Source organism: Phyllobates terribilis, unplaced genomic scaffold, assembly GCF_046119375.1.
Source record: "Phyllobates terribilis strain yellow unplaced genomic scaffold, ASM4611937v1 Scaffold_2__4_contigs__length_985480577, whole genome shotgun sequence".
Classification (NCBI taxonomy): domain Eukaryota; kingdom Metazoa; phylum Chordata; class Amphibia; order Anura; family Dendrobatidae; genus Phyllobates; species Phyllobates terribilis.
In genome coordinates, this window is record NW_027362762.1 from 980,908,763 (window position 1) to 980,934,318 (window position 25,556).

Sequence of the window (25,556 nt, forward strand, 5' to 3'; positions counted from 1 at the left end):
TGTACGTTCACGTTGTCTCCTCTGTGTGATGGTGACTATGTACCTTCAAGTTCTCTCCTCTGTGTGATGGTGACTATATACCTTCACATTCTCTCCTCTGTGTGATGGTGACTATGTACCTTCACGTTGTCTCCTCTGTGTGATTGTGACTATGTACCTTCACATTGTCTCCTCTGTGTGATGGTGACTATGTACCTTCACGTTGTCTCCTCTGTGTGATGGTGACTATGTACCTTCACGTTGTCTCTTCTGTGTGATGGTGACTATGTACTTTCACATTGTCTCTTCTGTGTGATGGTGACTATGTACCTTCATGTTTTCTCCTCTGTGTGATGGTGACTATGTAGCTTCACATGGTCTCTTCTGTGTGATGGTGACTATGTACCTTCAGGTTGTCTCCTCTATGTGATGGTGACTATGTACCTTCACGTTGTCTCCTCTGTGTGATGGTGACTATGTACCTTCACGTTGTCTCCTCTGTGTGATGGTAACTATGTAGCTTCACGTTGTCTCCTCTGTGTGATGGTAACTATGTACCTTCACTTTGTCTCCTCTGTGTGATGGTGACTATGTACCTTCATGTTGTCTCCTCTGTGTGATGGTGACTATGTACCTTCACATGGTCTCCTCTGTGTGATGGTGACTATGTACCTTTACATTCTCTACTCTGTGTGATGGTGACTATGTATCTTCACGTTGTCTCCTCTGTGTGATTGTGACTATGTACCTTCACATTGTCTCCTCTTTGTGATGGTGACTATGTACCTTCACATTGTCTCCTCTATGTGATGGTGACTATGTACCTTCACATTCTCTACTCTGTGTGATGGTGACTATGTACCTTCACGTTGTCTCCTCTGTGTGTTGGTGACTATGTACCTTCATGTTCTCTCCTCTGTGTGATGGTGACTATGTACCTTCACATTGTCTCTCCTGTGTGATGGTGACTATGTACCTTCACGTTGTCTCCTCTGTGTAATGGTGACTATGTACCTTCACATTCTCTATTCTGTGTGATGGTGACTATGTACCTTCATGCTCTCTCCTATGTGTGATGGTGACTATGTACCTTCACGTTGTCTCCTCTATGTGTAGGTGACTATGTACCTTCACGTTGTCTCCTCTATGTGATGGTGACTATGTACCTTCACGTTGTCTCCTCTATGTGATGGTAACTATGTACCTTCACGTTGTCTCCTCTGTGTGATGGTAACTATGTACCTTCACGTTGTCTCCTCTGTGTGATGGTGACTATGTACCTTCACGTTGTCTCCTCTATGTGATGGTGACTATGTACCTTCACGTTGTCTCCTCAATGTGATGGTGACTATGTACCTTCACGTTGTCTCCTCTGTGTGATGGTGACTATATACCTTCACGTTGTCTCCTCTGTGTAATGGTGACTATGTACCTTCACATTGTCTCCTCTGTGTGATGGTGACTATGTACCTTCACGTTGTCTCCTCTGTTTAATGGTGACTATGTACCTTCACATTGTCTCCTCTGTGTGATGGTGACTATGTACCTTCATGTTGTCTCTTTTGTGTGATGATGACTATGTACCTTCATGTTCTCTCCTCTGTGTGATGGTGACTATGTACCTTCACATTGTCTCTTCTGTGTGATGGTGACTATGTACCTTCACATTGTCTCATATGTGTGATGGTGACTTTGTACCTTCACGTTGTCTCCTCTGTGTGATGGTGACTATGTACCTTCATGTTGTCTCTTTTGTGTGGTGATGACTATATACCTTCACGTTGTCTCTTCTGTGTGATGGTGACTATGTACCTTCACATTGTCTCCTATGTGTGATGGTGACTATGTACCTTCACGATGTCTCCTCTGTGTGATGGTGACTATGTACCTTCATGTTCTCTCCTCTGTGTGATGGTGACTATATACCTTCACATTCTCTCCTCTGTGTGATGGTGACTATGTACCTTCATGTTCTTTCCTCTTTGTGATGGTGACTATGTACCTTCACGTTGTCTCCTCTGTGTGATGGTGACTATGTACCTTCACGTTGTCTCCTCTGTGTGATGGTGACTATGTACCTTCATGTTCTCTCCTCTGTGTGATGGTGACTATGTACCTTCATGTTCTCTCCTCTGTGTGATGGTGACTATATACCTTCACGTTGTCTCTTCTGTGTGATGGTGACTATGTACCTTCTCATTGTCTCCTCTGTGTGATGGTGACTATGTACCTTCACGTTGTCTCCTCTGTGTGATGGTGACTATGTACCTTCACGTTCTCTCCTCTGTGTGATGGTGACTATGTACCTTCACGTTGTCCCCTCTGTGTGATTGTGACTATGTACCTTCACGTTGTCTCCTCTGTGTGATGGTGACTATGTACCTTCACGTTGTCTCCTCTGTGCATTGTCTCCTCTGTGTGATGGTGACTATGTACCTTCATGTTCTCTTCTCTGTGTGATGGTGAGTATATACCTTCACATTCTCTCCTCTGTGTGATGGTGACTATTTACCTTCACGTTGTCTCCTCTGTGTGATGGTGACTATGTACCTTCACATGGTCTCCTCTGTGTGATGGTGACTATGTAACTTCACGTTGTCTCCTCTGTGTGATGGTGACTATGTACCTTCACGTTGTCTCCTCTGTGTGATGGTGACTATGTACCTTCACGTTGTCTCCTCTGTGTGATGGTGACTATGTACCTTCACGTTGTCTCCTCTGTGTGATGGTGACTATGTACTTTCACATGGTCTCCTCTGTGTGATGGTGACTATGTACCTTCACATTGTCTCCTCTGTGTGATGGTGACTATGTACCTTCACATTGTCTCCTCTGTGTGATGGTGACTATGCACCTTCACGTTGTCTCCTCTTTGTGATGGTGACTATGTACCTTCACATTGTCTCCTCTGTGTGATGGTGACTATGTACCTTCACATTCTCTACTCTGTGTGATGGTGACTATGTACCTTCACGTTGTCTCCTCTGTGTGTTGGTGACTATGTACCTTTATGTTCTCTCCTCTGTGTGATGGTGACTATGTACCTTCACATTGTCTCTCCTGTGTGATGGTGACTATGTACCTTCACGTTGTCTCCTCTGTGTAATGGTGACTATGTACCTTCACATTCTCTACTCTGTGTGATGGTGACTATGTACCTTCATGCTCTCTCCTATGTGTGATGGTGACTATGTACCTTCATGTTCTCTCCTCTGTGTGATGGTGACTATGTACCTTCACATTGTCTCTCCTGTGTGATGGTGACTATGTACCTTCACGTTGTCTCCTCTGTGTGATGGTGACTATGTACCTTCATGTTCTCTCCTCTGTGTGATGGTGACTATGTACCTTCATGTTCTCTCCTCTGTGTGATGGTGACTATATACCTTCACGTTGTCTCTTCTGTGTGATGGTGACTATGTACCTTCACATTGTCTCCTATGTGTGATGGTGACTATGTACGTTCACGTTGTCTCCTCTGTGTGATGGTGACTATGTACCTTCAAGTTCTCTCCTCTGTGTGATGGTGACTATATACCTTCACATTCTCTCCTCTGTGTGATGGTGACTATGCACCTTCACGTTGTCTCCTCTGTGTGATTGTGACTATGTACCTTCACATTGTCTCCTCTGTGTGATGGTGACTATGTACCTTCACGTTGTCTCCTCTGTGTGATGGTGACTATGTACTTTCACATTGTCTCTTCTGTGTGATGGTGACTATGTACCTTCATGTTTTCTCCTCTGTGTGATGGTGACTATGTAGCTTCACATGGTCTCTTCTGTGTGATGGTGACTATGTACCTTCAGGTTGTCTCCTCTATGTGATGGTGACTATGTACCTTCACGTTGTCTCCTCTGTGTGATGGTGACTATGTACCTTCACGTTGTCTCCTCTGTGTGATGGTAACTATGTAGCTTCACGTTGTCTCCTCTGTGTGATGGTAACTATGTACCTTCACTTTGTCTCCTCTGTGTGATGGTGACTATGTACCTTCATGTTGTCTCCTCTGTGTGATGGTGACTATGTACCTTCACATGGTCTCCTCTGTGTGATGGTGACTATGTACCTTTACATTCTCTACTCTATGTGATGGTGACTATGTATCTTCACGTTGTCTCCTCTGTGTGATTGTGACTATGTACCTTCACATTGTCTCCTCTTTGTGATGGTGACTATGTACCTTCACATTGTCTCCTCTATGTGATGGTGACTATGTACCTTCACATTCTCTACTCTGTGTGATGGTGACTATGTACCTTCACGTTGTCTCCTCTGTGTGTTGGTGACTATGTACCTTCATGTTCTCTCCTCTGTGTGATGGTGACTATGTACCTTCACATTGTCTCTCCTGTGTGATGGTGACTATGTACCTTCACGTTGTCTCCTCTGTGTAATGGTGACTATGTACCTTCACATTCTCTACTCTGTGTGATGGTGACTATGTACCTTCATGCTCTCTCCTATGTGTGATGGTGACTATGTACCTTCACGTTGTCTCCTCTATGTGATGGTGACTATGTACCTTCACGTTGTCTCCTCTATGTGATGGTGACTATGTACCTTCACGTTGTCTCCTCTATGTGATGGTAACTATGTACCTTCACGTTGTCTCCTCTGTGTGATGGTAACTATGTACCTTCACGTTGTCTCCTCTGTGTGATGGTGACTATGTACCTTCACGTTGTCTCCTCTATGTGATGGTGACTATGTACCTTCACGTTGTCTCCTCAATGTGATGGTGACTATGTACCTTCACGTTGTCTCCTCTGTGTGATGGTGACTATATACCTTCTCGTTGTCTCCTCTGTGTAATGGTGACTATGTACCTTCACATTGTCTCCTCTGTGTGATGGTGACTATGTACCTTCACGTTGTCTCCTCTGTTTAATGGTGACTATGTACCTTCACATTGTCTCCTCTGTGTGATGGTGACTATGTACCTTCATGTTGTCTCTTTTGTGTGATGATGACTATGTACCTTCATGTTCTCTCCTCTGTGTGATGGTGACTATGTACCTTCACATTGTCTCTTCTGTGTGATGGTGACTATGTACCTTCACATTGTCTCATATGTGTGATGGTGACTTTGTACCTTCACGTTGTCTCCTCTGTGTGATGGTGACTATGTACCTTCATGTTGTCTCTTTTGTGTAGTGATGACTATATACCTTCACGTTGTCTCTTCTGTGTGATGGTGACTATGTACCTTCACATTGTCTCCTATGTGTGATGGTGACTATGTACCTTCACGATGTCTCCTCTGTGTGATGGTGACTATGTACCTTCATGTTCTCTCCTCTGTGTGATGGTGACTATATACCTTCACATTCTCTCCTCTGTGTGATGGTGACTATGTACCTTCATGTTCTTTCCTCTTTGTGATGGTGACTATGTACCTTCACGTTGTCTCCTCTGTGTGATGGTGACTATGTACCTTCACGTTGTCTCCTCTGTGTGATGGTGACTATGTACCTTCATGTTCTCTCCTCTGTGTGATGGTGACTATGTACCTTCATGTTCTCTCCTCTGTGTGATGGTGACTATATACCTTCACGTTGTCTCTTCTGTGTGATGGTGACTATGTACCTTCACATTGTCTCCTCTGTGTGATGGTGACTATGTACCTTCACGTTGTCTCCTCTGTGTGATGGTGACTATGTACCTTCACGTTCTCTCCTCTGTGTGATGGTGACTATGTACCTTCACGTTGTCCCCTCTGTGTGATTGTGACTATGTACCTTCACGTTGTCTCCTCTGTGTGATGGTGACTATGTACCTTCACGTTGTCTCCTCTGTGCGTTGTCTCCTCTGTGTGATGGTGACTATGTTCCTTCATGTTCTCTTCTCTGTGTGATGGTGACTATATACCTTCACATTCTCTCCTCTGTGTGATGGTGACTATGTACCTTCACGTTGTCTCCTCTGTGTGATGGTGACTATGTACCTTCACATGGTCTCCTCTGTGTGATGGTGACTATGTAACTTCACGTTGTCTCCTCTGTGTGATGGTGACTATGTACCTTCACGTTGTCTCCTCTGTGTGATGGTGACTATGTACCTTCACGTTGTCTCCTCTGTGTGATGGTGACTATGTACCTTCACGTTGTCTCCTCTGTGTGATGGTGACTATGTACCTTCACGTTGTCTCCTCTGTGTGATGGTGACTATGTACTTTCACATGGTCTCCTCTGTGTGATGGTGACTATGTACCTTCACATTGTCTCCTCTGTGTGATGGTGACTATGTACCTTCACATTGTCTCCTCTGTGTGATGGTGACTATGTACCTTCACGTTGTCTCCTCTTTGTGATGGTGACTATGTACCTTCACATTGTCTCCTCTGTGTGATGGTGACTATGTACCTTCACATTCTCTACTCTGTGTGATGGTGACTATGTACCTTCACGTTGTCTCCTCTGTGTGTTGGTGACTATGTAGCTTTATGTTCTCTCCTCTGTGTGATGGTGACTATGTACCTTCACATTGTCTCTCCTGTGTGATGGTGACTATGTACCTTCACGTTGTCTCCTCTGTGTAATGGTGACTATGTACCTTCACATTCTCTACTCTGTGTGATGGTGACTATGTACCTTCATGCTCTCTCCTATGTGTGATGGTGACTATGTACCTTCGTGTTCTCTCCTCTGTGTGATGGTGACTATGTACCTTCACATTGTCTCTCCTGTGTGATGGTGACTATGTACCTTCACGTTGTCTCCTCTGTGTGATGGTGACTATGTACCTTCATGTTCTCTCCTCTGTGTGATGGTGACTATGTACCTTCATGTTCTCTCCTCTGTGTGATGGTGACTATATACCTTCACGTTGTCTCTTCTGTGTGATGGTGACTATGTACCTTCACATTGTCTCCTATGTGTGATGGTGACTATGTACGTTCACGTTGTCTCCTCTGTGTGATGGTGACTATGTACCTTCAAGTTCTCTCCTCTGTGTGATGGTGACTATATACCTTCACATTCTCTCCTCTGTGTGATGGTGACTATGTACCTTCACGTTTTCTCCTCTGTGTGATTGTGACTATGTACCTTCACATTGTCTCCTCTGTGTGATGGTGACTATGTACCTTCACGTTGTCTCCTCTGTGTGATGGTGACTATGTACCTTCACGTTGTCTCTTCTGTGTGATGGTGACTATGTACTTTCACATTGTCTCTTCTGTGTGATGGTGACTATGTACCTTCATGTTTTCTCCTCTGTGTGATGGTGACTATGTAGCTTCACATGGTCTCTTCTGTGTGATGGTGACTATGTACCTTCAGGTTGTCTCCTCTATGTGATGGTGACTATGTACCTTCACGTTGTCTCCTCTATGTGATGGTGACTATGTACCTTCACGTTGTCTCCTCTGTGTGATGGTAACTATGTAGCTTCACGTTGTCTCCTCTGTGTGATGGTAACTATGTACCTTCACTTTGTCTCCTCTGTGTGATGGTGACTATGTACCTTCATGTTGTCTCCTCTGTGTGATGGTGACTATGTACCTTCACATGGTCTCCTCTGTGTGATGGTGACTATGTACCTTTACATTCTCTACTCTGTGTGATGGTGACTATGTATCTTCACGTTGTCTCCTCTGTGTGATTGTGACTATGTACCTTCACATTGTCTCCTCTTTGTGATGGTGACTATGTACCTTCACATTGTCTCCTCTATGTGATGGTGACTATGTACCTTCACATTCTCTACTCTGTGTGATGGTGACTATGTACCTTCACGTTGTCTCCTCTGTGTGTTGGTGACTATGTACCTTCATGTTCTCTCCTCTGTGTGATGGTGACTATGTACCTTCACATTGTCTCTCCTGTGTGATGGTGACTATGTACCTTCACGTTGTCTCCTCTGTGTAATGGTGACTATGTACCTTCACATTCTCTACTCTGTGTGATGGTGACTATGTACCTTCATGCTCTCTCCTATGTGTGATGGTGACTATGTACCTTCACGTTGTCTCCTCTATGTGATGGTGACTATGTACCTTCACGTTGTCTCCTCTATGTGATGGTGACTATGTACCTTCACGTTGTCTCCTCTATGTGATGGTGACTATGTACCTTCACGTTGTCTCCTCTGTGTGATGGTGACTATGTACCTTCACATTGTCTCCTCTGTGTGATGGTGACTATGTACCTTCACATTGTCTCCTCTGTGTGATGGTGACTATGTACCTTCACGTTGTCTCCTCTTTGTGATGGTGACTATGTACCTTCACATTGTCTCCTCTGTGTGATGGTGACTATGTACCTTCACATTCTCTACTCTGTGTGATGGTGACTATGTACCTTCACGTTGTCTCCTCTGTGTGTTGGTGACTATGTACCTTTATGTTCTCTCCTCTGTGTGATGTTGACTATGTACCTTCACATTGTCTCTCCTGTGTGATGGTGACTATGTACCTTCACGTTGTCTCCTCTGTGTAATGGTGACTATGTACCTTCACATTCTCTACTCTGTGTGATGGTGACTATGTACCTTCATGCTCTCTCCTATGTGTGATGGTGACTATGTACCTTCATGTTCTCTCCTCTGTGTGATGGTGACTATGTACCTTCACATTGTCTCTCCTGTGTGATGGTGACTATGTACCTTCACGTTGTCTCCTCTGTGTGATGGTGACTATATACCTTCATGTTCTCTCCTCTGTGTGATGGTGACTATGTACCTTCATGTTCTCTCCTCTGTGTGATGGTGACTATGTACCTTCACATTGTCTCCTATGTGTGATGGTGACTATGTACGTTCACGTTGTCTCCTCTGTGTGATGGTGACTATGTACCTTCAAGTTCTCTCCTCTGTGTGATGGTGACTATATACCTTCACATTCTCTCCTCTGTGTGATGGTGACTATGTACCTTCACGTTGTCTCCTCTGTGTGATTGTGACTATGTACCTTCACATTGTCTCCTCTGTGTGATGGTGACTATGTACCTTCACGTTGTCTCCTCTGTGTGATGGTGACTATGTACCTTCACGTTGTCTCTTCTGTGTGATGGTGACTATGTACCTTCATGTTTTCTCCTCTGTGTGATGGTGACTATGTACTTTCACATTGTCTCTTCTGTGTGATGGTGACTATGTACCTTCATGTTTTCTACTCTGTGTGATGGTGACTATGTAGCTTCACATGGTCTCTTCTGTGTGATGGTGACTATGTACCTTCAGGTTGTCTCCTCTATGTGATGGTGACTATGTACCTTCACGTTGTCTCCTCTGTGTGATGGTGACTATGTACCTTCACGTTGTCTCCTCTGTGTGATGTTAACTATGTAGCTTCACGTTGTCTCCTCTGTGTGATGGTAACTATGTACCTTCACGTTGTCTCCTCTGTGTGATGGTGACTATGTACCTTCATGTTGTCTCCTCTGTGTGATGGTGACTATGTACCTTCACATGGTCTCCTCTGTGTGATGGTGACTATGTACCTTTACATTCTCTACTCTGTGTGATGGTGACTATGTATCTTCACGTTGTCTCCTCTGTGTGATTGTGACTATGTACCTTCACATTGTCTCCTCTTTGTGATGGTGACTATGTACCTTCACATTGTCTCCTCTATGTGATGGTGACTATGTACCTTCACATTCTCTACTCTGTGTGATGGTGACTATGTACCTTCACGTTGTCTCCTCTGTGTGTTTTTGACTCTGTACCTTCATGTTCTCTCCTCTGTGTGATGGTGACTATGTACCTTCACATTGTCTCTCCTGTGTGATGGTGACTATGTACCTTCACGTTGTCTCCTCTGTGTAATGGTGACTATGTACCTTCACATTCTCTACTCTGTGTGATGGTGACTATGTACCTTCATGCTCTCTCCTATGTGTGATGGTGACTATGTACCTTCACGTTGTCTCCTCTATGTGATGGTGACTATGTACCTTCACGTTGTCTCCTCTATGTGATGGTGACTATGTACCTTCACGTTGTCTCCTCTATGTGATGGTAACTATGTACCTTCACGTTGTCTCCTCTGTGTGATGGTAACTATGTACCTTCACGTTGTCTCCTCTGTGTGATGGTGACTATGTACCTTCATGTTGTCTCCTCTGTGTGATGGTGACTATGTACCTTCACATTGTCTCCTCTGTGTGATGGTGACTATGTACCTTTAAATTCTCTACTCTGTGTGATGGTGACTATGTATCTTCACGTTGTCTCCTCTGTGTGATGGTGACTATGTACCTTCACATTGTCTCCTCTGTGTGATGGTGACTATGTACCTTCACGTTGTCTCCTCTTTGTGATGGTGACTATGTACCTTCACATTGTCTCCTTTGTGTGATGGTGACTATGTACCTTCACATTCTCTACTCTGTGTGATGGTGAATATGTACCTTCACGTTGTCTCCTCTGTGTGTTGGTGACTATGTACCTTCATGTTCTCTCCTCTGTGTGATGGTGACTATGTACCTTCACATTGTCTCTCCTGTGTGATGGTGACTATGTACCTTCACGTTGTCTCCTCTGTGTAATGGTGACTATGTACCTTCATATTCTCTACTCTGTGTGATGGTGACTATGTACCTTCATGCTCTCTCCTATGTGTGATGGTGACTATGTACCTTCACGTTGTCTCCTCTATGTGATGGTGACTATGTACCTTCACGTTGTCTCCTCTATGTGATGGTGACTATGTACCTTCACGTTGTCTCCTCAATGTGATGGTGACTATGTACCTTCACGTTGTCTCCTCTGTGTGATGGTGACTATATACCTTCACGTTGTCTCCTCTGTGTAATGGTGACTATGTACCTTCACATTGTCTCCTCTGTGTGATGGTGACTATGTACCTTCACGTTGTCTCCTCTGTTTAATGGTGACTATGTACCTTCACATTGTCTCCTCTGTGTGATGGTGACTATGTACCTTCATGTTGTCTCTTTTGTGTGATGATGACTATGTACCTTCATGTTCTCTCCTCTGTGTGATGGTGACTATGTACCTTCACATTGTCTCTTCTGTGTGATGGTGACTATGTACCTTCACATTGTCTCATATGTGTGATGGTGACTTTGTACCTTCACGTTGTCTCCTCTGTGTGATGGTGACTATGTACCTTCATGTTGTCTCTTTTGTGTGGTGATGACTATATACCTTCACGTTGTCTCTTCTGTGTGATGGTGACTATGTACCTTCACATTGTCTCCTATGTGTGATGGTGACTATGTACCTTCACGATGTCTCCTCTGTGTGATGGTGACTATGTACCTTCATGTTCTCTCCTCTGTGTGATGGTGACTATATACCTTCACATTGTCTCATATGTGTGATGGTGACTTTGTACCTTCACGTTGTCTCCTCTGTGTGATGGTGACTATGTACCTTCATGTTGTCTCTTTTGTGTGGTGATGACTATATACCTTCACGTTGTCTCTTCTGTGTGATGGTGACTATGTACCTTCATGTTTTCTCCTCTGTGTGATGGTGACTATGTACTTTCACATTGTCTCTTCTGTGTGATGGTGACTATGTACCTTCATGTTTTCTCCTCTGTGTGATGGTGACTATGTAGCTTCACATGGTCTCTTCTGTGTGATGGTGACTATGTACCTTCAGGTTGTCTCCTCTATGTGATGGTGACTATGTACCTTCACGTTGTCTCCTCTGTGTGATGGTGACTATGTACCTTCACGTTGTCTCCTCTGTGTGATGTTAACTATGTAGCTTCACGTTGTCTCCTCTGTGTGATGGTAACTATGTACCTTCACGTTGTCTCCTCTGTGTGATGGTGACTATGTACCTTCATGTTGTCTCCTCTGTGTGATGGTGACTATGTACCTTCACATGGTCTCCTCTGTGTGATGGTGACTATGTACCTTTACATTCTCTACTCTGTGTGATGGTGACTATGTATCTTCACGTTGTCTCCTCTGTGTGATTGTGACTATGTACCTTCACATTGTCTCCTCTTTGTGATGGTGACTATGTACCTTCACATTGTCTCCTCTATGTGATGGTGACTATGTACCTTCACATTCTCTACTCTGTGTGATGGTGACTATGTACCTTCACGTTGTCTCCTCTGTGTGTTTTTGACTCTGTACCTTCATGTTCTCTCCTCTGTGTGATGGTGACTATGTACCTTCACATTGTCTCTCCTGTGTGATGGTGACTATGTACCTTCACGTTGTCTCCTCTGTGTAATGGTGACTATGTACCTTCACATTCTCTACTCTGTGTGATGGTGACTATGTACCTTCATGCTCTCTCCTATGTGTGATGGTGACTATGTACCTTCACGTTGTCTCCTCTATGTGATGGTGACTATGTACCTTCACGTTGTCTCCTCTATGTGATGGTGACTATGTACCTTCACGTTGTCTCCTCTATGTGATGGTAACTATGTACCTTCACGTTGTCTCCTCTGTGTGATGGTAACTATGTACCTTCACGTTGTCTCCTCTGTGTGATGGTGACTATGTACCTTCATGTTGTCTCCTCTGTGTGATGGTGACTATGTACCTTCACATTGTCTCCTCTGTGTGATGGTGACTATGTACCTTTAAATTCTCTACTCTGTGTGATGGTGACTATGTATCTTCACGTTGTCTCCTCTGTGTGATGGTGACTATGTACCTTCACATTGTCTCCTCTGTGTGATGGTGACTATGTACCTTCACGTTGTCTCCTCTTTGTGATGGTGACTATGTACCTTCACATTGTCTCCTTTGTGTGATGGTGACTATGTACCTTCACATTCTCTACTCTGTGTGATGGTGAATATGTACCTTCACGTTGTCTCCTCTGTGTGTTGGTGACTATGTACCTTCATGTTCTCTCCTCTGTGTGATGGTGACTATGTACCTTCACATTGTCTCTCCTGTGTGATGGTGACTATGTACCTTCACGTTGTCTCCTCTGTGTAATGGTGACTATGTACCTTCATATTCTCTACTCTGTGTGATGGTGACTATGTACCTTCATGCTCTCTCCTATGTGTGATGGTGACTATGTACCTTCACGTTGTCTCCTCTATGTGATGGTGACTATGTACCTTCACGTTGTCTCCTCTATGTGATGGTGACTATGTACCTTCACGTTGTCTCCTCAATGTGATGGTGACTATGTACCTTCACGTTGTCTCCTCTGTGTGATGGTGACTATATACCTTCACGTTGTCTCCTCTGTGTAATGGTGACTATGTACCTTCACATTGTCTCCTCTGTGTGATGGTGACTATGTACCTTCACGTTGTCTCCTCTGTTTAATGGTGACTATGTACCTTCACATTGTCTCCTCTGTGTGATGGTGACTATGTACCTTCATGTTGTCTCTTTTGTGTGATGATGACTATGTACCTTCATGTTCTCTCCTCTGTGTGATGGTGACTATGTACCTTCACATTGTCTCTTCTGTGTGATGGTGACTATGTACCTTCACATTGTCTCATATGTGTGATGGTGACTTTGTACCTTCACGTTGTCTCCTCTGTGTGATGGTGACTATGTACCTTCATGTTGTCTCTTTTGTGTGGTGATGACTATATACCTTCACGTTGTCTCTTCTGTGTGATGGTGACTATGTACCTTCACATTGTCTCCTATGTGTGATGGTGACTATGTACCTTCACGATGTCTCCTCTGTGTGATGGTGACTATGTACCTTCATGTTCTCTCCTCTGTGTGATGGTGACTATATACCTTCACATTCTCTCCTCTGTGTGATGGTGACTATGTACCTTCATGTTCTTTCCTCTTTGTGATGGTGACTATGTACCTTCACGTTGTCTCCTCTGTGTGATGGTGACTATGTACCTTCACGTTGTCTCCTCTGTGTGATGGTGACTATGTACCTTCATGTTCTCTCCTCTTTGTGATGGTGACTATGTACCTTCATGTTCTCTCCTCTGTGTGATGGTGACTATATACCTTCACGTTGTCTCTTCTGTGTGATGGTGACTATGTACCTTCACATTGTCTCCTCTGTGTGATGGTGACTATGTACCTTCACGTTGTCTCCTCTGTATGATGGTGACTATGTACCTTCACGTTGTCTCCTCTGTGTGATGGTGACTATATACCTTCACATTCTCTCCTCTGTGTGATGGTGACTATGTACCTTCACGTTGTCCCCTCTGTGTGATTGTGACTATGTACCTTCACGTTGTCTCCTCTGTGTGATGGTGACTATGTACCTTCACGTTGTCTCCTCTGTGCGTTGTCTCCTCTGTGTGATGGTGACTATGTACCTTCATGTTCTCTTCTCTGTGTGATTTTGACTATATACCTTCACATTCTCTCCTCTGTGTGATGGTGACTATGTACCTTCACGTTGTCTCCTCTGTGTGATGGTGACTATGTACCTTCAGATGGTCTCCTCTGTGTGATGGTGACTATGTAACTTCACGTTGTCTCCTCTGTGTGATGGTGACTATGTACCTTCACGTTGTCTCCTCTGTGTGATGGTGACTATGTACCTTCACGTTGTCTCCTCTGTGTGATGGTGACTATGTACCTTCACGTTGTCTCCTCTGTGTGATGGTGACTATGTACTTTCACATGGTCTCCTCTGTGTGATGGTGACTATGTACCTTCACATTGTCTCCTCTGTGTGATGGTGACTATGTACCTTCACATTGTCTCCTCTGTGTGATGGTGACTATGTACCTTCACGTTGTCTCCTCTTTGTGATGGTGACTATGTACCTTCACATTGTCTCCTCTGTGTGATGGTGACTATGTACCTTCACATTCTCTACTCTGTGTGATGGTGACTATGTACCTTCACGTTGTCTCCTCTGTGTGTTGGTGACTATGTACCTTTATGTTCTCTCCTCTGTGTGATGGTGACTATGTACCTTCACATTGTCTCTCCTGTGTGATGGTGACTATGTACCTCACGTTGTCTCCTCTGTGTAATGGTGACTATGTACCTTCACATTCTCTACTCTGTGTGATGGTGACTATGTACCTTCATGCTCTCTCCTATGTGTGATGGTGACTATGTACCTTCACGTTGTCTCCTCTTTGTGATGGTGACTATGTACCTTCACGTTGTCTCCTGTATGTGATGGTGACTATGTACCTTCACGTTGTCTCCTCTATGTGATGGTGACTATGTACCTTCACGTTGTCTCCTTTGTGTGATGGTGACTATATACCTTCACATTGTCTCCTCTGTGTGATGGTGACTATGTACCTTCACGTTGTCTCCTCTGTTTAATGGTGACTATGTACCTTTATGTTCTCTCCTCTGTGTGATGGTGACTATGTACCTTCACATTGTCTCATATGTGTGATGGTGACTTTGTACCTTCATGTTGTCTCTTTTGTGTGATGATGACTATGTACCTTCACGTTGTCTCCTCCGTGTGATGGTGACTATGTACCTTCACGTTGTCTCTTCTGTGTGATGGTGACTATGTACCTTCACATGGTCTCTTCTGTGTGATGGTGACTATGTACCTACACAATTGTCTCCTTTGTGTGATGGTGACTATGTACGTTCATGTTGTCTCCTCTGTGCGATGGTGACTATGTACCTTCACGTTGTCTCCTCTGTGTGATGGTGACTATGTACCTTCACGTTGTCTCCTCTGTGTGATGGTGACTATGTACCTTCATGTTGTCTCCTCTGTGTGATGGTGACTATGTACCTTCATGTTCTCTGCTCTGTGTGATGGTGACTATGTACCTTCATGTTCTCTCCTCTGTGTGATGGTGACTATGTACCTTCACGTTGTCTCCTCTGTGTAATGGTGACTATGTACCTTCACATTCTCTACTCTGTGTGATGGTGACTATGTACCTTCACAATCTCTACTCTGTGTGATGGTGACTATGTACCTTCACGTTGTCTCCTCTATGTGATGGTGACTATGTACCTTCACGTTGTCTCCTCTATGTGATGGTGACTATGTACCTTCACGTTGTCTCCTCTGTGTGATGGTGACTATATACCTTCACGTTGTCTCCTCTGTGTAATGGTGACTATGTACCTTCACGTTCTCTACTCTGTGTGATGGTGACTATGTACCTTCACGTTGTCTCCTCTGTGTGATGGTGACTATGTACCTTCACGTTGTCTCCTCTGCGTGATGGTGACTATGTACCTTCACGTTGTCTCCTCTGTTTAATGGTGACTATGTACCTTCACATTCTCTACTCTGTGTGATGGTGACTATGTACCTTCACATTGTCTCATACGTGTGATGGTGACTTTGTACCTTCACGTTGTCTTCTCTGTGTGATGGTGACTATGTACCTTCATGTTGTCTCTTTTGTGTGATGATGACTATATACCTTCAAGTTGTCTCCTCTGTGTGATGGTGACTATATACCTTCAAGTTGTCTCTTCTGTGTGATGGTGACTATGTACCTTCACGTTGTCTCTACTGTGTGATGGTGACTATGTACCTTCACTTTGTCTCCTCTGTGTGATGGTGACTATGTACCTTCACATGGTCTCTTCTGTGTGATGGTGACTATGTACCTTCACAATTGTTTCCTCTGTGTGATGGTGACTATGTACCTTCACGTTGTCTCCTCTGTGTGATGGTGACTACGTACCTTCATGTTCTCTCCTCTGTGTGATGGTGACTATATACCTTCACGTTGTCTCCTCTATGTGATGGTGACTATGTACCTTCACGTTGTCTCCTCTGTGTGATGGTGACTATGTACCTTTACGTTGTCTCCTCTGTGTAATGGTGACTATGTACCTTCACATTCTCTACTCTGTGTGATGGTGACTATGTACCTTCACATTCTCTACTCTGTGTGATGGTGACTATGTACCTTCACGTTGTCTCCTCTATGTGATGGTGACTATGTACCTTCACGTTTTCTCCTCTATGTGATGGTGACTATGTACCTTCACGTTGTCTCCTCTGTGTGATGGTGACTATGTACCTTCACATTCTCTACTCTGTGTGATGGTGACTATGTACCTTCATGTTCTTTCCTCTGTGTGATGGTGACTATGTACCTTCATGTTGTCTCCTCTGTGTGATGGTGACTATGTACCTTCGCATTCTCTACTCTGTGTGATGGTGACTATGTACCTTCTTGTTCTCTCCTCTGTGTGATGGTGACTATGTACCTTCACGTTGTCTCCTCTATGTGATGGTGACTATGTACCTTCACTTTGTCTCCTCTATGTGATGGTGACTATGTACCTTCACGTTGTCTCCTCTGTGTGATGGTGACTATGTACCTTCACATTCTCTACTCTGTGTGATGGTGGCTATGTACCTTCATGTTCTTTCCTCTGTGTGATGGTGACTATGTACCTTCACGTTGTCTCCTCTGTGTGATGGTGACTATGTACCTTCACGTTGTCTCCTCTGTGTGATGGTGACTATGTACCTTCATGTTCTCTCCTCTGTGTGATGGTGACTATGTACCTTCATGTTCTCTCCTCTGTGTGATGGTGACTATATACCTTCACATTCTCTCCTCTGTGTGATGGTGACTATGTACCTTCACGTTGTCTCCTCTGTGTGATGGTGACTATGTACCTTCATGTTGTCTCTTCTGTGTGATGGTGACTATGTACTTTCACATTGTCTCCTATGTGTGATGGTGACTATGTACCTTCATGTTGTCTCTTCTGTGTGATGGTGACTATGTACTTTCACATTGTCTCCTCTGTGTGATGGTGACTATGTACCTTCATGTTGTCTCTTCTGTGTGATGGTGACTATGTACCTTCATGTTGTCTCTTCTGTGTGATGGTGACTATGTACCTTCACGTTGTCTCTTCTGTGTGATGGTGACTATGTACCTTCACGTTGTCTCCTCTGTGTGATAGTGACTATATACCTTCACATTCTCTCCTCTGTGTGATGGTGACTATGTACCTTCACGTTGTCTCCTCTGTGTGATGGTGACTATGTACCTTCATGTTCTCTCCTCTCTGTGATGGTGACTATGTACCTTCACGTTCTCTCCTCTGTGTGATGGTGGCTATGTACCTTCATGTTCTCTCCTCTGTGTGATGGTGACTGTATATCCTCACGCTTTTTTGGAGTGATTTTATGCCAGTTGCATGGTCATGTTTTCCTCTGTGTTTGCACATCCTACATCTGTCCTCTGGTTGCATTCCTATATCTACAGGGTGCACGGAAGAGGAAAGCCTGTATGTCTACAAGGAGGACAATGTTATTGAGTTTGACGGAGAGCTGTCTGCTGACGTATTAGTGGATTTCCTCTTGGATGTAAGTACCTAGATAAGTGAACACCTTCCTCATTCTAGATGAAAAGATGGTGACATCTGCTCTCCCTTAGTTAATTGAAGACCCTGTAGAGATAATCAATGACAAGGCAGAGCTAAAGGCACTTGACAGGATGGAAGAAGAGACCAGAGTCATCGGCTTCTTCAAGGATGAAAACTCAGAACGTGAGTATAAAAAGACAGGGAGCCATGAATGTGGACTCTACACCGGGCAGTCTGTGAGCAAAATGTGGGGGCAGAGGCCATTATGTGGGATGTTGAGGATTGATTGACCTGCCGTCACCTGGTCCATCGGTGTGCCGCTCCTAGGTTACACCGGGCAGTGATTTGCCCACTTTCCTTCATGCACACTGACACATCCCTAATATGTCCATTTTTACCTCTGCAGATTACAAGGCATTTGAGGAAGCAGCAGAAAATTTCCATCCATACATTAAATTCTTTGCAACATTCGACAAGTCGGTAAGATGGAGTGTTGGGCGTAGAGGCAGCATGTGCCCTACTATTTATGGGGTCAGAAATGAAGCAAGGTGAGGAAGTGACAGAGGTTCCTCCAGATCAGCTTCGGATATGTGTGAGGGACACATCTAAACACCATGCCTCGGTGTAAATGGGGTGAGATGAGGAGGTTCCCACAGATCAGCTGCGTCCGAGTGTGAGGGATTCATCTAGACCTCAGGCCTCGGTGTAAATGGGATCAGATCAGGAGGTTCCCACAGATCAGCTGCGTACGAGTGTGAGGGATACATCTAGACCTCAGGCCTCAATGTAAATGGGATCAGATCAGGAGGATCCCCCAGATCAGCTGCGTCCGAGTGTGAGGGATTCATCTAGACCTCAGGCCTCAGTGTAAATGGGATCAGATCAGGAGGTTCCCCCAGATCAGCTGCGTCCGAGTGTGAGGGATACATCTAGACCTCAGGCCTCAGTGTAAATGGGATCAGATCAGGAGGTTCCCCCAGATCAGCTGCGTCCGAGTGTGAGGGATTCATCTAGACCTCAGGCCTCAGTGTAAATGGGATCAGATCAGGAGGTTCCTTCAGATCAGCTGGGTCCGAGTGTGAGGGATTCATCTAGACCTCAGGCCTCAGTGTAAATGGGATCAGATCAGGAGGTTCCTTCAGATCAGCTCCGTCCGAGTGTGAAGGATTCATCTAGACCTCAGGCCTCAGTGTAAATGTGATCAGATCAGGAGGTTCTCCCAGTTCAGCTGCGTCTGAGTGTGAGGGATTCATCTAGACCTCTGGCCTCAGTGTAAATGTGATCAGATCAGGAGGTTCCCCCAGATCAGCTGCGTCCGTGTGTCAGGGATTCATCTAGACCTCAGGCCTCAGTGTAAATGTGATCAGATCAGGAGGTTCCTTCAGATCAGCTGCGTCCGAGTGTGAGGGATTCATCTAGACATCAGGCCTCAGTGTAAATGGGATCAGATCAGGAGGTTCCCCCAGATCAGCTGGGTCCGAGTGTGAGGGATACATCTAGACCTCAGGCCTCAGTGTAAATGGGATCAGATCAGGAGGTTCCTTCAGATCAGCTGCGTCCGAGTGTGAGGGATACATCTAGACCTCAGGGCTCAGTGTAAATGGCATCAGATTAGGAGGTTCCCCCAGATCAGCTGCGTCCGAGTGTGAGGGATTCATCTGGACCTCAGGCCTCAATGTAAGTGGGATCAGATCAGGAGGTTGCCCCAGATCAGCTGCGTCCGAGTGTGAGCGATTCATCTAGATGTCGGGCCTCAGTGTAAATGGGATCAGATCAGGAGGTTCCCCCAGATCAGCTGCGTCCGAGTGTGAGGGATACATCTAGACCTCAGGCCTCAATGTAAATGGGATCAGATCAGGAGGTTCCCCCAGATCAGCTGCGTCCGAGTGTGAGGGATTCATCTAGACCTCAGGCCTCAGTGTAAATGGGATCAGATCAGGAGGTTCCTTCAGATCAGCTGCGTCCGAGTGTGAGGGATACATCTAGACCTCAGGCCTCAGTGTAAATGGGATCAGATCAAGAGGTTCCCCCAGATCAGCTGCGTCCGAGTGTGAGGGATTCATCTAGACCTCAGGCCTCAGTGTAAATGGGATCAGATCAGGAGGTTCCTCCAGATCAGCTGCGTCCGAGTGTGAGGGATACATCTAGACCTCAGGCCTCAGTGTAAATGGGATCAGATTAGGAGGTTCCCCCAGATCAGCTGCGTCCGAGTGTGAGGCATACATCTAGACCTCAGGCCTCAATGTAAATGGGATCATATCAGGAGGTTCCCCCAGATCAGCTGCGTCCGAGTGTGAGGGATTCATCTAGACCTCAGGCCTCAATGTAAGTGGGATCAGATCAGGAGGTTGCCCCAGATCAGCTGCGTCTGACTGTGAGCGATTCATCTAGATCTCAGGCCTCAGTGTAAATGGGATCAGATCAGGAGGTTCCCCCAGATCAGCTGCGTCCGAGTGTGAGGGATTCATCTAGACCTCAGGCCTCAGTGTAAATGGGATCAGATCAGGAGGTTCCTTCAGATCAGCTGCGTCCGAGAGTGAGGGATACATCTAGACCTCAGGCCTCAGTGTAAATGGGATCAGATCAGGAGGTTCCTTCAGATCAGCTCCGTCCGAGTGTGAGGGATACATCTAGACCTCAGGCCTCAGTGTAAATGGGATCAGATCAGGAGGTTCCTCCAGATCAGCTGCGTCCGAGTGTGAGGGATACATCTAGACCTCAGGCCTCAGTGTAAATGGTATCAGATTAGGAGGTTCCCCCAGATCAGCTGCGTCCGAGTGTGAGGCATACATCTAGACCTCAGGCCTCAGTGTAAATGGGATCAGATCAGGAGGTTCCTTCAGATCAGCTGCGTCCGAGTGTGAGGGATACATCTAGACCTCAGGCCTCAATGTAAATGGGATCAGATCAGGAGGTTCCCCCAGATCAGCTGCGTCCGAGTGTGAGGGATTCATCTAGACCTCAGGCCTCAGTGTAAATTGGATCAGATCAGGAGGTTCCCCCAGATCAGCTGCGTCCGAGTGTGAGGGATACATCTAGACCTCAGGCCTCAGTGTAAATGGGATCAGATCAAGAGGTTCCTTCAGATCAGCTCCGTCCGAGTGTGAGGGATTCATCTAGACCTCAGGTCTCAGTGTAAATGGGATCAGATCAGGAGGTTCCTTCAGATCAGCTCCGTCCGAGTGTGAGGGATACATCTAGACCTCAGGCCTCAGTGTAAATGGGATCAGATCAAGAAGTTCCTTCAGATCAGCTCCGTCCGAGTGTGAGGGATTCATCTAGACCTCAGGCCTCAGTGTAAATGGGATCAGATCAGGAGGTTCCTTCAGATCAGCTCCGTCCGAGTGTGAGGGATACATCTAGACCTCAGGCCTCAGTGTAAATGGGATCAGATCAAGAGGTTCCTTCAGATCAGCTCCGTCCGAGTGTGAGGGATTCATCTAGACCTCAGGCCTCAGTGTAAATGGGATCAGATCAGGAGGTTCCTTCAGATCAGCTCCGTCCGAGTGTGAGGGATTCATCTAGACCTCAGGCCTCAGTGTAAATGGGATCAGATCAGGAGGTTCCTTCAGATCAGCTGCGTCCGAGTGTGAGGGATTCATCTACACCTCAGGCCTCAGTGTAAATGGGATCAGATCAAGAGGTTCCTTCAGATCAGCTCCGTCCGAGTGTGAGGGATACATCTAGACCTCAGGCCTCAGTGTAAATGGGATCAGATCAGGAGGTTCCTTCAGATCAGCTCCGTCCGAGTGTGAGGGATTCATCTAGACCTCAGGCCTCAGTGTAAATGGGATCAGATCAGGAGGTTCCTTCAGATCAGCTCCGTCCGAGTGTGAGGGATTCATCTAGACCTCAGGCCTCAGTGTAAATGGGATCAGATCAGGAGGTTCCTTCAGATCAGCTCCGTCCGAGTGTGAGGCATACATCTAGACCTCAGGCCTCAGTGTAAATGGGATCAGATCAAGAGGTTCCCCCAGATCAGCTGCGTCCCAGTGTGAGGGATTCATCTAGACCTCAGGCCTCAGTGTAAATGGGATCAGATCAGGAGGTTCCTCCAGATCAGCTGCGTCCGAGTGTGAGGGATACATCTAGACCTCAGGCCTCAGTGTAAATGGGATCAGATTAGGAGGTTCCCCCAGATCAGCTGCGTCCGAGTGTGAGGCATACATCTAGACCTCAGGCCTCAATGTAAATGGGATCATATCAGGAGGTTCCCCCAGATCAGCTGCGTCCGAGTGTGAGGGATTCATCTAGACCTCAGGCCTCAATGTAAGTGGGATCAGATCAGGAGGTTGCCCCAGATCAGCTGCGTCTGACTGTGAGCGATTCATCTAGATCTCAGGCCTCAGTGTAAATGGGATCAGATCAGGAGGTTCCCCCAGATCAGCTGCGTCCGAGTGTGAGGGATTCATCTAGACCTCAGGCCTCAGTGTAAATGGGATCAGATCAGGAGGTTCCTTCAGATCAGCTGCGTCCGAGAGTGAGGGATACATCTAGACCTCAGGCCTCAGTGTAAATGGGATCAGATCAGGAGGTTCCTTCAGATCAGCTCCGTCCGAGTGTGAGGGATACATCTAGACCTCAGGCCTCAGTGTAAATGGGATCAGATCAGGAGGTTCCTCCAGATCAGCTGCGTCCGAGTGTGAGGGATACATCTAGACCTCAGGCCTCAGTGTAAATGGGATCAGATTAGGAGGTTCCCCCAGATCAGCTGCGTCCGAGTGTGAGGGATTCATCTGGACCTCAGGCCTCAATGTAAGTGGGATCAGATCAGGAGGTTGCCCCAGATCAGCTGCGTCCGAGTGTGAGCGATTCATCTAGATGTCGGGCCTCAGTGTAAATGGGATCAGATCAGGAGGTTCCCCCAGATCAGCTGCGTCCGAGTGTGAGGGATACATCTAGACCTCAGGCCTCAATGTAAATGGGATCAGATCAGGAGGTTCCCCCAGATCAGCTGCGTCCGAGTGTGAGGGATTCATCTAGACCTCAGGCCTCAGTGTAAATGGGATCAGATCAGGAGGTTCCTTCAGATCAGCTGCGTCCGAGTGTGAGGGATACATCTAGACCTCAGGCCTCAGTGTAAATGGGATCAGATCAAGAGGTTCCCCCAGATCAGCTGCGTCCGAGTGTGAGGGATTCATCTAGACCTCAGGCCTCAGTGTAAATGGGATCAGATCAGGAGGTTCCTCCAGATCAGCTGCGTCCGAGTGTGAGGGATACATCTAGACCTCAGGCCTCAGTGTAAATGGGATCAGATTAGGAGGTTCCCCCAGATCAGCTGCGTCCGAGTGTGAGGCATACATCTAGACCTCAGGCCTCAATGTAAATGGGATCATATCAGGAGGTTCCCCCAGATCAGCTGCGTCCGAGTGTGAGGGATTCATCTAGACCTCAGGCCTCAATGTAAGTGGGATCAGATCAGGAGGTTGCCCCAGATCAGCTGCGTCTGACTGTGAGCGATTCATCTAGATCTCAGGCCTCAGTGTAAATGGGATCAGATCAGGAGGTTCCCCCAGATCAGCTGCGTCCGAGTGTGAGGGATTCATCTAGACCTCAGGCCTCAGTGTAAATGGGATCAGATCAGGAGGTTCCTTCAGATCAGCTGCGTCCGAGAGTGAGGGATACATCTAGACCTCAGGCCTCAGTGTAAATGGGATCAGATCAGGAGGTTCCTTCAGATCAGCTCCGTCCGAGTGTGAGGGATACATCTAGACCTCAGGCCTCAGTGTAAATGGGATCAGATCAGGAGGTTCCTCCAGATCAGCTGCGTCCGAGTGTGAGGGATACATCTAGACCTCAGGCCTCAGTGTAAATGGGATCAGATTAGGAGGTTCCCCCAGATCAGCTGCGTCCGAGTGTGAGGCATACATCTAGACCTCAGGCCTCAGTGTAAATGGGATCAGATCAGGAGGTTCCTTCAGATCAGCTGCGTCCGAGTGTGAGGGATACATCTAGACCTCAGGCCTCAATGTAAATGGGATCAGATCAGGAGGTTCCCCCAGATCAGCTGCGTCCGAGTGTGAGGGATTCATCTAGACCTCAGGCCTCAGTGTAAATTGGATCAGATCAGGAGGTTCCCCCAGATCAGCTGCGTCCGAGTGTGAGGGATACATCTAGACCTCAGGCCTCAGTGTAAATGGGATCAGATCAAGAGGTTCCTTCAGATCAGCTCCGTCCGAGTGTGAGGGATTCATCTAGACCTCAGGTCTCAGTGTAAATGGGATCAGATCAGGAGGTTCCTTCAGATCAGCTCCGTCCGAGTGTGAGGGATACATCTAGACCTCAGGCCTCAGTGTAAATGGGATCAGATCAAGAAGTTCCTTCAGATCAGCTCCGTCCGAGTGTGAGGGATTCATCTAGACCTCAGGCCTCAGTGTAAATGGGATCAGATCAGGAGGTTCCTTCAGATCAGCTCCGTCCGAGTGTGAGGGATACATCTAGACCTCAGGCCTCAGTGTAAATGGGATCAGATCAAGAGGTTCCTTCAGATCAGCTCCGTCCGAGTGTGAGGGATTCATCTAGACCTCAGGCCTCAGTGTAAATGGGATCAGATCAGGAGGTTCCTTCAGATCAGCTCCGTCCGAGTGTGAGGGATTCATCTAGACCTCAGGCCTCAGTGTAAATGGGATCAGATCAGGAGGTTCCTTCAGATCAGCTGCGTCCGAGTGTGAGGGATTCATCTACACCTCAGGCCTCAGTGTAAATGGGATCAGATCAAGAGGTTCCTTCAGATCAGCTCCGTCCGAGTGTGAGGGATACATCTAGACCTCAGGCCTCAGTGTAAATGGGATCAGATCAGGAGGTTCCTTCAGATCAGCTCCGTCCGAGTGTGAGGGATTCATCTAGACCTCAGGCCTCAGTGTAAATGGGATCAGATCAGGAGGTTCCTTCAGATCAGCTCCGTCCGAGTGTGAGGGATTCATCTAGACCTCAGGCCTCAGTGTAAATGGGATCAGATCAGGAGGTTCCTTCAGATCAGCTCCGTCCGAGTGTGAGGCATACATCTAGACCTCAGGCCTCAGTGTAAATGGGATCAGATCAAGAGGTTCCCCCAGATCAGCTGCGTCCCAGTGTGAGGGATTCATCTAGACCTCAGGCCTCAGTGTAAATGGGATCAGATCAGGAGGTTCCTCCAGATCAGCTGCGTCCGAGTGTGAGGGATACATCTAGACCTCAGGCCTCAGTGTAAATGGGATCAGATTAGGAGGTTCCCCCAGATCAGCTGCGTCCGAGTGTGAGGCATACATCTAGACCTCAGGCCTCAATGTAAATGGGATCATATCAGGAGGTTCCCCCAGATCAGCTGCGTCCGAGTGTGAGGGATTCATCTAGACCTCAGGCCTCAATGTAAGTGGGATCAGATCAGGAGGTTGCCCCAGATCAGCTGCGTCTGACTGTGA

General features: G+C 46.4%; 1 protein-coding gene across 4 annotated transcripts in view; it reads left to right on the forward strand.

The window, feature by feature from the left end:
* The window catches only part of CASQ2 (calsequestrin 2), a 189,594-nt gene that overhangs the window by 60,576 nt on the left and 103,462 nt on the right, over nucleotides 1–25,556 (forward strand). For all 4 annotated transcript variants that reach the window (XM_073670897.1, XM_073670899.1, XM_073670898.1 and 1 more), the window contains exons 3-5: nucleotides 18,057–18,157; nucleotides 18,228–18,339; nucleotides 18,563–18,636. In XM_073670897.1, the coding sequence (XP_073526998.1) occupies nucleotides 18,057–18,157; nucleotides 18,228–18,339; nucleotides 18,563–18,636 (287 nt within the window). The remainder of the gene's footprint in view (nucleotides 1–18,056; nucleotides 18,158–18,227; nucleotides 18,340–18,562; nucleotides 18,637–25,556) is intronic.